The sequence below is a fragment of the Seriola dumerili genome, unplaced genomic scaffold (assembly GCF_002260705.1).
Source record: "Seriola dumerili isolate Sdu_G_001 unplaced genomic scaffold, Sdu_1.0 BDQW01000449.1, whole genome shotgun sequence".
NCBI lineage: Eukaryota > Metazoa > Chordata > Actinopteri > Carangiformes > Carangidae > Seriola > Seriola dumerili.
The window spans coordinates 5,195,703-5,208,671 of NW_019174704.1; the positions used below are offsets into that span (position 1 = coordinate 5,195,703).

A 12,969-nucleotide genomic window follows, 5' to 3' on the forward strand; every position below is an offset into this window, starting at 1 on the left:
TGGGCTGGAGAAAAGCCATTCTTATTTAGCACATTCAATCCCTCGTCAACGGTTGACGTTAATGCTAATAGGGCTATATTTCATATCAAGCTTATTTCTCTACATTTATCCTTTTCACGTTTTTCATACTCTGAACAGAAAATATGGTGTAGCACGCAGGCAATTGACTGCAGGTGAGCTGTCATGGACCCGCCCGTCCGCCAGGGAAAATTGGGCCCCTTTGACCACCACTGTAATCTGGAGTATTATTATTCCACCCAGAGACACCATGAATGTAGTAATTATAAGACCACCTTAAACCTACCGGTAGCTACTGACATGAAATTACCAAGAATTTCAATTTTATATTATTTGAATTTGAATTGACTTGGGCATCTTGGAATAATGATGGCATTTTTCACTATTTCCTGACATTTTATGCAAACAAGCCTGCAGTATCATTTATTAGTTTAGTTTAGTAGTTAAACATAAGAAATATTAGAAATAATAGAAATTTATTGTATTTGAATGTAAATTGTATACGTTAATGATTAATTAATTCATTCATTCATAATTAATAATTTATCAATTAACATTTTCATGTCTTGCATCTGTTTTTGTTCACAGATGAACACTAACAACACAACCTACAAAGTAACATTACTTCATCTCATAAGTATCCCCCCTGTAACCTGGTAGAATCAATCAGTTTTATTAAACAAACAAAAATAATGTCCCACTCAGTAAGTTAAATAGCAAATAAAGGAAAATTAAAAAAGACTAAATTCAAAAAACATTCAAATGATATGTGCCTTACACTCCTATAGTTGAAGTTTGATTTTAAGATAGAATGTTCTCCTTTTCAAACTCAATTTTTAATTGTTGGCATTATGATACTTCTTACTTTTTGAAATTTTATGTCTTACTTCAGTGCAAACATTATTATAACAACATAGTGCAAGACAATAGTCTGGACACCATAACTTAGGAACATTTGAATGGCTGGTTCAGCTTTGTCAGCTCGCTCCACCTCTTTATGATGCTGTAATGATCAGGAATGAACAGTCAGTCCCTCTGCCTCATAACACAGCCAGAGAGGGGCACCGGACCAGCACTACCCTTCGGAAACCTTCACCAACATTGTCTTGTCTTATGTGGTGGGCAGTACAGACACCAGGAGTGAAGGAACTTTGAGACAAACCTTTTCCCATTTCTCTCAAGGTTTTGCTGTTAATGACTTGGGAGGATGGCGGAAGGAGCGGATGGAGAGGAAGAGATTCAGTTCCTGCGTACGGTAAGTGATGCTGTCTGCCTCTTCTCCAATAGTTTTAAAACTGTCAGTAAACTTATTCAGTGAACAATGTACAGTACTACGACTTTTGTATACTAAATTGTCACTTCATAACAGATAATAGACAGGGTAGGGTAACTTTCTTTCCTTGGAGCACAGATTGACAAGGACAGGTGGTTGGTTTTGTTGCCATTGTTATCTATTTATATCCCAACGGGTATTTAATATGTTACTGTGTTGTCACAGAAAAGAAAACTTTGAGTGCCAGGTGGAAGTTAACACACAGACTACAAAAAGCAATTAGAACAGATTTTAAGCATTTTCATCCAGCACATTTTGACACGGACACCACTGTTGTAACATTGATAGCCTTTAGGATAATAAATATTCTTTGCAACAGTAGTTGCATGCTACATTTTGTGCAGTTTGTAATGAGGTCACCAGCGCTTGAAGCGGAACATTGCACCTGTGGCTGAGGCAGGGAGCCAGATCACAATGGCTTCAGGGTGTAGTGTGAAGTTCTGGACTCAATTGTATGATGCCTTGAGGTTTTATTGGAGTGTGGATGTTTTTTGTCTTGGCTTGCAGATTGAAACTCTACAACAGAGCCCACAGAGTCCTCCAACTTCCTGTCAATGCAGTATTGCCATGTTTGTTGCTTTATGTGATTCCAGATTAAATAGTTAATAGTGTTTTTTGCTTCAGGAGAGAGTGAAAATAGGAACATCTTAAGTATTCTGGGTAGTGTGCTATTACTTATATTTGTTTCAAGAACCATTGTGACCTAGACTAGTCCTTTATCTCAAGGACTACTCACCTATTTCCATCTGCCTTTTCAGAAAAAAGTACATTTGACAGATTACAGTGTCCTGAACTTAAATTGTTTGAGGGGTAATTACTGAGGGACTTATTTGCATTTTGTTGTTCCTTGGAAATATATGGCTACTACAGATGGAGGTCAACTCTTGCAGAGTAATTGTTCTCTGCTATTTATGCAAATATGAGATTCCTATTTTTAAGTCATTGCTGATCACTTACCATGCATTATGTCAGTGGCCATGTGCCATGTCAAAATTTTATATGGGTGCATCGGGTGAATCCACAGGGTGTCTGTTTTTTCACAGGTCTTTTTCTTCTGCAGCCCCAGTTTGTGTTTCAGGTATCATGTATTTTTAATATGAATATTTTACGTAAAAAGGTGTCTGTACATTTTGGAGTTCTACTTTGAAGTTATGAAATTTTGACATAATTGATTATACAGCACATGTCATAAAGTATTCAGTTTAAATGGGTTTATTTTTGCTGCATTACTCACCACTGAGCTATCAGATTTCCTCTTTTGAGGTCTGGGCCAAAGCCTGCAAAAGGGCATTGTGGCCTTGCACGCAGACTACTCTATGTAACACTCTATTTGGATAGTCAGCACTGAAACTCAGCTATTGTAGATGTTCCACATAGTGTCACTTGATTTTCTCTAGACCCTTTAACCCTGGCGATAGCATAAGCCAGAAGCTGATTATCTATAGACTCCATTATGAATATCACTTGAAACTCAGTTCCTTACTGTCACTTGAATATAAGTTGTATATCCTAAAATGTGACTGCAGCCTGTCTTTTTGCTTATAATATTAATATTATAAACACGTGCAAATAGTTTGTTGTTTTCTTTTATGTATTTAATCTAAAAAAACACATTTTCAGTTGGCATTGTCTCATGACTTGAGACACAGCAAGAAAGTAAAAAATTGTCAACTAGTGTGTCATAAAGTTACTGTCAGTCTGTTGCTGTTCACCCTGAACTCAGCTGAGTTCTATATTTACTGTGTGAGGATTAGCAGGTTCAAAGCTTGGCCCATTTCAGCACCTGCTTACTTCAGTCCATGTAAGACCTCTACTTCTAAAGTAGTACAGGCAATCTTTATTATCAGACACTGGTTTCAAAACATTTTGTCAGTAGTTCTTACATAGAAAACTGTCTGATAAAAACTGGTGTAAACACACAGCTGCTACAGCCTCATGATGGCATCTGTCTTTCAGTCAGTCAGTCTGTCAGTCTGTTGGTGTTGGAGAACATGAAACTTAATATTTAGCTCTGTCATATGTTATGATCTCTTAATATTTGACTGACTTGTCTTTAGGGTGCCAGAGCTCTCAGATTTTTGCTTCAATCTAATGTCTGTTGTAAATTATTACCAAACTACTGACATGATTTTTATGTCTACTGTATAGGAGAGGTGTTTCATTATAATTGTTAAATAGTATATTTATAGTCCATCTGTTCAGGGCATGAGATTGATGAAGAGGAAACCGACTGCACCAACTCCCTTTTACAACACATCAGTCTCAAACTGTTACACAAGCATGATACAAATTCTGTTTAACTCACAAACTCAACAATACAGCAACAAACAATAGTGGCCATAGTGGCAGAGCTGCCTCGCTGTACTGCAGCTTTAACCTTAAAACAAAGACCACCAAACCTTATCTAAGGTGTTTCATGTTGAGACTGTGAATTTGTCAGTATAATGAAATTTGTCTGGAGTTTATATACTTCTATGCTAAACTGCTCCTGTTTAACCTGTTTAGTGACTGCAGTGACTGCACTTATAGTGGAGTACTCCACCACTGATTTTTAACTTTGTACATACCATACCAAATTACAGATTTCCTTTCTCAATATATTTTCATTATGTACCAAAACAATTACATTCGTTTTATTGTTAAAAGCAGCAGTTTATATATTGCAGAGTCTGTTGCCAGTTTTCAGCTTCAGAAATACATAGACAAATATATCAACTACATTCAGGCAAAGACTAAATTAGATTAAATTATTGTTGAACCCAGTTAACACTGTTTTTACTAAAATGACATTTGTCACTGAGTGGCATGCATGTGAATGAACCAGAAGCATTTGCAGATAAAAAAAAACACAAACTGCTGAGCATGAGGTTTTGAGCTGAGTTGAGTCAAAAATTAAAATCGTGAATATTTCTTTCTTTAGCAAGCTCACTAATTGCATCATTTCAATCAGCAATGAGAGCCAATTTGTTTTCTGGCTGTCAAATCTTAACTATCTGTTGCTTTCCAGAAAGGGACGTGTGAACAGCAGGTGCAGCTGCCTGAAATAGAGAGCTGTGGGGGAGTGGCTGGTGTCTTGGAGCCAGAGAGGAGGGGAGATTAGTACTGCGGCCTGTGAAGGCACAGAGTAATGCAGTTACAGAAAAAGTGCATGTGAAGGTCAAGAAAAGTTTCATAGGGAAACAGCTGTTTTTGCAGGTTATTTTACTCTTGCATTGTCCCACATTTTTGTTATTTATGTTGCCCATATTGTATTGTGTTTGATTAAAGGTTTGGTTGCCAAAACACTCTCATTTATGTGGTGAGACGCAGACATCACTCTCTGTGTTCCCAGAGACACCTCTAAATTAGTTTCGCTTGCAATGCCACCCCTCACAAATGTAGTATGGTATGGGTCATATGGATTTAACCTATCTGAGCCATGAATGGACACTTTAATGTGCTAACACATGAAATGTGAAACTTGTGCTGAGTTCAGGAAAGTTGGAAATTACAAGCTCCGACTTGGAGAAAATGATTTGAATGTGTGAACAGGTCTGATTTGTTGCTCTGAAAGTTGTGTGGAATTTCATGTCCCCAATTTGCCTGACTTAACATCATTAAAACTACAGTCATGGCATCTTCCGAAGTCACAATTCACAAGACTATAAATAAAAGTAAATTCACCTTAGAAATTTTCCATCTTGCTCAATTGTTACTGTGTTCCCTATAAAACAGCAGCAAAGTACAAAGATGTTACTTCGGACATCCATATTGTTTTCCAGGCTGATCATGTGAACGCACTTTTTCTGAACTCGGATGTTCCCACTCGAGAGTTTCCAAGTTTGCTGTCGTCTTGGACGCAGCACTAATGTGATCTAAGATTTGCAGAATGAATGAAAGGGAAACTCCACAGATTTTACTAATCAAAGTCTGTTTAGACTCGCAGAGTACTACATTACAACATATGTGGAAAAAAAGGATTCAGAAGCTTTTTGTTGCTCCAGAAGGGACTGATTGAAGTCTGATAAATAAAAGTTTGAAAATGGCCCTGCCCTCATCTCTGCTTGAGGCTAGAGGTTTGACAGTAGACGCACCCAAAGCTCCAACTGATCTGTTGGCAGTTGAGTTGCATTGTGGGTAAAGTGCAAGGTTTTGACAAGGGAGAATAATGCGTGGAATAAAAAAATACAATGTCTCTGATCTATTTTCATTTGTTCATGTATTTTCTATTTTTATCGCCTTAGAAAATTAAAATACTTTATACATAATACAATACTTTTAACATAAATTATTGCTTTGACTGAGAGTAATCTAAAATCTAAAATGCCATGTTTCCCTCAGATAATTTTGGGTGGAGACCTTTGTTGTATATCAATCTCTCTTGCACTCTCCCCATCTTTTCCTGCAGAATTCCCCCCCCAAAAAAAAACCCCTCCTTCACTTTGGACTTGTTTTGTCATTGTAGGATGATCAAGTGGTGCTGCAGTGCACTGCATCTATTCTGAAGGAACAGATCAAGCTGTGTCTGTCGTGTGAAGGGTTTGGGAATCGTCTGTGTTTCCTTGAGACCACCTCGAACGCTCAGGTAGTGAAAGGACACTTCTATGCCTTTTATGTAATTTATTTGAGAATTTTATTTGCTGCCGTTCTCCAGGTTTAATGGTTGTGCTGTATTTCAGAATGTCCCTCCAGACCTTGCCATCTGCTGCTTCATTTTGGAGCAGTCCCTGTCTGTGCGGGCGTTACAGGAGATGCTGTCCAACTCGTCTGTGGATGAGGTAAAGCACAATTAGAGAGGAATTAGTAGAGTTTGGTCAAAAAGGTGACACTTTTTAATGGTATGTACTCATGATATAATAAACAAATGCAGAATGTTGTTCCTTCAACAACTGAAACTCACTTTGTTTCGTTTCTGACTTGATGCCTCGTGCTCCTTCACTCCTCCACCTCCCAACCACAGGCTGTCGATCTGGACAAATGGGTACGTGTGATGCGTCCTTCCTTTACACTGTTCCATGAAATTTTTGTCCAGTGCTTCAGCCTGAGAGTTGATGTCATGACAGTATCACAGCTACCTTCCATAATCTCTTCAGTGTTATCATAGAGAAACCTAGCTTACAGTACCTCCATTGATATCAAAGGTGACATCATCGTTGATAAACCTCAGCTTCAAACTATTTTTTTCTGCCTTTTTTAAAATTTCAATGTCTAAATCTCTTTGTTTAGCCCAATTCTTGCTTATTTTAACAATTGTAAGATATGGCTGTGGTTTTTATTCCTCCTATTGCACCTGCTTGGAGTCTGTACACTTGCCCTAGTGTCATTTCAATATTAAGTTGTTAACATGTCACATTGAAGTGGTTTCAAAGGGACAGCTTTGAATGTGGTAACCTCCTGTCATCTTTTAAACATTTAATTGACTCTGCCTCTACCTGCCTCCCCCCTCTTCTGTCAGTCATCACAAGGGGGTGGTCACCGAACCCTACTCTACGGACATGCCATCCTCCTGAAACACACTCACTCCAGCATGGTGAGCACCAATTATGTGGCTTCTGCTGCTCTGCCCTGTCTTCTCCTCTAAGCAGCAGTTCTCCTTGAAATGTTTTATTCTCTAAATACTTTGGAGCGCATGTCATCTCATGACCCTCGTTATCCCTCTCTTTATGCTGCAGTACTTGAGCTGTTTGACTACTTCGCGCTCACTGACAGACAAATTGGCTTTTGATGTGGGCTTGCAGGAGGACTCCACAGGTGGCTATGAACTTTACTGCCCATTATGTCCGAGACAAACCGATGTAGATTTCTGTATTCTAAATCATTTGTCCATCACAGGAGAGGCCTGCTGGTGGACCATCCATCCAGCCTCTAAACAAAGGTCTGAAGGAGAGAAGGTCAGGGTGGGAGATGACCTCATTCTTGTCAGTGTTTCTTCAGAGCGATACCTGGTAACCACAATTTGATTTACTTTCACTGTAACTGACAGTGTGTTGTCTACAACTCTTACCAGTATTGCTTCCTGCACTCTTTTCAGCATCTGTCCTATGCCAGTGGTGACTTGATGGTAGATGCTTCTTTCATGCAAACACTGTGGACCATGACCCCTGTGATGTCTGGATGTGAGCTAGCTGAAGGTCTGTAATTTTGCTGTTGCTAAAAAAAAAAAAAACACTTCTTTTGTTCATGAACCTGTCCACTCTCTCTTAGCAATGTGACTCTTGTCTGCTAGGTTTCCTGACTGGAGGATATGTGCTCAGGCTGTTCCATGGTCACATGGACGAGTGCTTGGCAATCCCAGGAGCTGACCAAGGGGACGACCAGCGCAGGTAAGCAATATCTTTTGTTGCTGTACCTTCATAATATATTAAAACACTGTACCGGTTTTGGTTGATTTAGTTTTACACTTTATGCTACTCTCAACCATTTTCTGAAGCATACCATACGTTTTACGGTATGTTCCCTACTTTATAAAACACACCTCTGTAGTGGCATGTTTTGTGATGCATGGTGGTAGCTCTACTACACCTGAGACTTGAGTTTGGCTGTGAAACAGCCAAGTAGCAAATGTTTTAATGAACAAGACAAACTTTTATCCTCATCCTATGATGTTGGCTCATTATTTTCTCTGCTTGGTTAGATTTTTTGGCAACATTATGAAAGTTTTTCAGCAGCTTAAATCATAGGGTCATGTGGTCATTGAACACACCATCAAGGAGTTTTCAGAGTGGTCCCTCGCTTGCATTCTACATGACTAAATAATGATGGAATAACAGACAAATGTCCATTGCGATGTGCTACCTATCTGAAGATTTGGTTATCGTGGTTTGTTGACATAAACTAAAAAATACTGAAATATATCAAAGTATTTACAAATTTGTCCACCTTTGTTCCACATCATTGACTTTCATGTTTTTGTTCATTTTCCAGAGTTGCTCATTATGAAGGAGGGGCTGTATGCAGTCACGCCCGATCCTTATGGAGACTTGAGCCACTACGTATCGGGTGAGTGTCTTGATTCCTTGCATCTAACAACACATGTTTTACAATCATTCACTTTAAGTGACTGAACAATATGCTGCTGCTCATTCATTTGTGCCTGTTGGTAGTTGGAGCGGAGGTCATATTAAATGGGGCCAGTCTTTCCGGATACGTCACATAACAACAGGCAGGTACCTTTGTCTGGATGAAGAGAAAGGACTGCTGTTGGTTGACCCAGAGAAGGCGGTTTCCAAGATGTCAGCCTTCTGCTTCAGAATTTCAAAGGTCATTGTCATGCAAAGTCAACTGTGTGAGAATTCTACATGTTTGATACTGCGTTGTGCTGTATGGAGATTATTTGCAGGCGTAATGAAGAACACACTTTTTATTTATACTACAGGAAAAAATTGAAGTGACCCAGAAGCGAGATGTGGAAGGCATGGGCACGCCTGAGATTAAGTATGGAGAGTCCATGTGCTTCGTACAGCATGTGTCATCAGGCCTCTGGCTCACATATGCTGCTGTTGATGCTAAATCTGCCCGTCTGGGTCCTCTGAAGAGGAAGGTAAAGCAGGATTATACATCAAGATGGTCAGCAAAATATAGACTCAATTTGACAACTCAATCACATTTGTATGAGTGTTGATTACATACTTGGGTTTTAAGGGAACCTGTATTCAATTCTCAGGCCATACTCCATAAAGAAGGTCACATGGATGATGCACTCACAGTGGCTAGATCTCAGACCGAAGAGTCCCAAGCTGCCAGAATGATTTTCAGCACAACAGGCCTCTTCAACCAGTTCATCAAGTAGCACTACTTCAGTTATATTTTACTCAAATTGGTAGTACTTTTGGCTTTTTAGATACAGCATACTGGTTGTGGTATTCACATCATGCTCTATTCATGTCTTCAGAGGTCTAGATGCACTGAGTGGGAAAAACAAATCTGCCAATCCCCCATCTCTGCCCATGGACACAGTGGTGCTCTCCCTGCAGGATCTCATTTTCTACTTCCGACCCCCTGAGGAGGAGCTGGAGCACGAGGACAAACAGTTCAAGCTTCGCTCCCTTAAGAACAGACAGAACCTATTCCAGGAAGAGGTTGGTCTACGTACTGAGGAATGACTTTTTATGAAAATGTAGAACTGCCGCATGTTTCGATATAAATTTAGTTTGGTTGATTTATTTCCACTTGTATTTCAGTTTTCTATGAATGTTTATTGTTTTGAACAGGGAATGATTACTCATGTTCTGGACTGTGTCGATCGGCTCAATGTCTACAACACGGCAGCCCACTTCTCAGAGTATGCTGGGGAGGAAGCCGCAGAGTCATGGAAGGAGATAGTAAATTTACTGTATGAATTGCTAGGTACAGTGATTTTAGATTAGTCATTTATGTTTCCCATATCCAGCCATCTTTTTTGCTTGTAAATACAATGCATTAACAAACTCTTTCTGCTTCTCTTCTTCCATGAAGCTTCTTTGATCAGAGGCAATCGTGCTAACTGTGCCCTGTTTTGTGATAACCTTGACTGGCTGGTCAGTAAATTGGATCGTTTGGAGGCATCTTCAGGTATCAAAGACGAATAGAAGCTCATTTAAATGCTCAATGTACATTTAGTTTCTTGTTTTCTCTCCCCAAATGCCAACATATTATTAGCTTGACCACATAACATACTAGTATAAACTAGTCATTTGTCTTATCATTTGAAGCTGAATTTGACTGGTTCCAAACAGCATACACTGGGCGATCAAAGCAATATGACAGTATGATGCAATTTAAAAGAATATTCATGCAACAAACACTAACTATGTGAAGTTTGTAATGTTTTGTAAAGACAGTGCCAACAAGGTCTTAATTAAAGTCTCTTTTTTTTAGTGGGTTTATTGAATTGTATTGTGTTTTTCTACCGTACCATCCAAAATACATGTACTTCCAATGTTTATGTATTTATATATTGTCACATCTTTATGACAGGGATCCTGGAGGTGTTGTACTGTGTACTGATTGAGAGTCCAGAGGTGCTGAATATTATCCAGGAGAATCACATCAAATCAATCATCTCGCTGCTGGATAAGCACGGACGCAATCATAAGGTCAGGAACATGTAGCACTGTTTGTTGAGTATGTTGGAAAAACACTAAATGTCTGAGTTGATTGTAGCTCACATCTTTATTAACATAGATAGATTAGTATAGCAAATCTCAAGCTACAAAGCAGCACCAGAATAACTGTCATCAATTTTTGTCCTCATTGTTTTGCCAGGTGCTTGATGTGCTCTGTTCTCTGTGTGTGTGTAACGGGGTGGCTGTAAGGTCAAATCAGAATCTCATCACAGAGAATCTACTTCCAGGTCGTGACCTCCTACTTCAAACCAACATTATCAATTATGTAACCAGGTGGGTAAGTTTGTATGAGCTCACTTCAGTACAGGCTCAAAATGCTTTGTGCTCTTTCTTGTGTCCTGAGGCCCAGTTATCTAAACAGCTGCTCTAAATTAGATATTTGTTTTGTAATCCACTTTTAGCATGAGACCCAACATTTTCCTTGGAACGTGTGAAGGATCCACTCAGTATAAGAAGTGGTATTTTGAGGTCATGGTGGACCACGTGGAGCCATTCCTTTCAGCTCAGCCATATCACCTGCGTGTGGGTTGGGCTCTGACAGAGGGCTACAGTCCTTACCCCGGTGGAGGGGAAGGCTGGGGGGGCAACGGGGTCGGGGATGACCTCTACTCCTACGGTTTTGACGGGCTTCACCTCTGGTCAGGTAAAGTGAACGTGGTATGACTTTTAGAAGTAGTTTTTTGCATCAGCGCCAGCACAGGCTCATTCTTTCTCGTGCATTTGATCTTATGCATTTGTGCCCATACCACTTACTAATTCACTTGCTCTGTGTGTATGCAGGACGCGTTCCACGACATGTGGCCACACCCAGTCAGCACATCCTGGCAGCAGAGGACGTGGTCAGCTGCTGTTTGGATCTGAGCGTGCCCAGTATTTCCTTCCGTATCAATGGACATCCTGTTCGGGGAATGTTTGAGAACTTCAACCTGGATGGCCTGTTCTTCCCCGTTGTCAGCTTCTCTGCAGGCATTAAGTAGGATGTTGTGAATTGTAAATGAAAGACTATGAATTTATTTTTTTGTATAATGAGGGCAGTACAATTACGACATATTAGACTTATGTCAATTTTCCTCTCTAACTTCAAGGTTGCGATTTCTTCTCGGAGGGCGTCATGGGGATTTCAAGTTCCTCCCACCTCCAGGCTATGCTCCTTGCTATGAAGCAGTGCTGCCCAGGGACCGTTTGCGGATTGAGCCCATCAAGGAGTATAAGCATGATTTCGATGGCATCCGCAACCTGTTGGGTCCAACTCAGTCCCTCTCACATACAGCCTTCACTCCTTGCCCTGTGGACACTATACAGGTAAACCCTATACCCTATTCCATCTCTTTTGCATCTTCACTTTTTCCACTGCACTGAGTTCATTATCCTTTCAGATTGTACTTCCTCCTCACTTGGAGCGCATTCGAGAGAAGCTTGCAGAAAATAGCCACGAGTTATGGGCTGTTACTCGCATTGAACAAGGATGGACATATGGGCCAGTGAGTGTTTTCAGTGTTGATTATCTTTCCCATTGAAAATGTTGTTGTGTACACTAACAATTTGCTTATATAATCTTTGCACTTTACTTTTTAAAATCAATGTCAAGTTTCGTGATGACAACAAGAAGCTGCACCCCTGCCTGGTAGATTTCCAGAGTCTGCCTGAACCAGAGAAGAACTACAATTTAGCCATGTCAGGAGAGACACTCAAGTAAGTCAGTGCCTTCACTTAATTAACACTGCTTGGCTTTTGTCTTTCTGTATTTCTAATGCCTAGTATGATTCGTTTCAAAGGACTCTGCTGGCACTAGGCTGTCATGTAGGAATGGGAGATGAGAAAGCAGAGGAGAATCTGAAAAGGACCAAGCTCCCAAAAACGTGAGCTGCAAGATATTCATTTATTTGGATTCATTTTGTGACGTTGCCTCTCTTTTATCATATATACTTTTAATGGTCTTGTAAAGCTTCTGATCTAAAAGCTTTTTTTTTTTTTAGTTACATACAGAGTAATGGATATAAACCAGCCCCTCTGGACCTCAACCACGTCAAGCTGACTCCTAATCAAAACACTCTTGTGGAGAGACTGGCAGAAAACGGACACAATGTGTGGGCAAGAGACAGAGTTCGCCAGGGCTGGACATACAGTATTGTGCAGGTACCATAATTCTTTTATGAAGAAGCCCCTATAATAATAATCATACTAATACTAATACTAATACTAATACTACTACTACTACTACTACTACTACTACTACTACTACTACTACTAATAATAATAATGATAATAATAATAATAATAATAATGTGTAGATATTTTTGATGGATACAAGTTTTAATATTACATTTTCATGTTTAATATTATTATATTATTTTGTTGTGTAGGATATAATGAACAAGCGCAATCCCCGTCTGGTTCCTTACAACCTACTGGATGAAAAGACTAAAAAGACCAATAGAGACACAGTTTGTGCAGCTGTTCGCACTCTCATTGGATATGGGTACAACATAGAACCACCCGACCAGGAGAGCAGTAAGTTTGCATGGCTATCTATAA

At 39.7% G+C, this 12,969-nt stretch overlaps 1 protein-coding gene across 1 annotated transcript in view; it reads left to right on the plus strand.

Annotated features, from left to right (window-relative positions):
- The first annotated feature begins 1,225 nt into the window (after positions 1-1,225).
- LOC111234542 (ryanodine receptor 1-like) overlaps positions 1,226-12,969 on the plus strand; it is a 47,891-nt gene continuing 36,147 nt past the window's right edge. The window contains exons 1-25 of the mRNA XM_022762689.1: positions 1,226-1,273; positions 5,796-5,915; positions 6,010-6,108; positions 6,786-6,860; positions 7,003-7,081; positions 7,163-7,275; positions 7,362-7,461; positions 7,557-7,653; positions 8,255-8,329; positions 8,434-8,590; positions 8,706-8,870; positions 8,994-9,115; positions 9,222-9,408; positions 9,541-9,676; positions 9,785-9,880; positions 10,286-10,404; positions 10,574-10,707; positions 10,836-11,077; positions 11,215-11,407; positions 11,520-11,736; positions 11,811-11,915; positions 12,023-12,126; positions 12,210-12,293; positions 12,411-12,570; positions 12,798-12,942. Coding sequence (XP_022618410.1) covers positions 1,226-1,273; positions 5,796-5,915; positions 6,010-6,108; positions 6,786-6,860; positions 7,003-7,081; positions 7,163-7,275; positions 7,362-7,461; positions 7,557-7,653; positions 8,255-8,329; positions 8,434-8,590; positions 8,706-8,870; positions 8,994-9,115; positions 9,222-9,408; positions 9,541-9,676; positions 9,785-9,880; positions 10,286-10,404; positions 10,574-10,707; positions 10,836-11,077; positions 11,215-11,407; positions 11,520-11,736; positions 11,811-11,915; positions 12,023-12,126; positions 12,210-12,293; positions 12,411-12,570; positions 12,798-12,942 — 3,172 coding nt within the window. The remainder of the gene's footprint in view (positions 1,274-5,795; positions 5,916-6,009; positions 6,109-6,785; positions 6,861-7,002; positions 7,082-7,162; positions 7,276-7,361; positions 7,462-7,556; positions 7,654-8,254; positions 8,330-8,433; positions 8,591-8,705; positions 8,871-8,993; positions 9,116-9,221; positions 9,409-9,540; positions 9,677-9,784; positions 9,881-10,285; positions 10,405-10,573; positions 10,708-10,835; positions 11,078-11,214; positions 11,408-11,519; positions 11,737-11,810; positions 11,916-12,022; positions 12,127-12,209; positions 12,294-12,410; positions 12,571-12,797; positions 12,943-12,969) is intronic.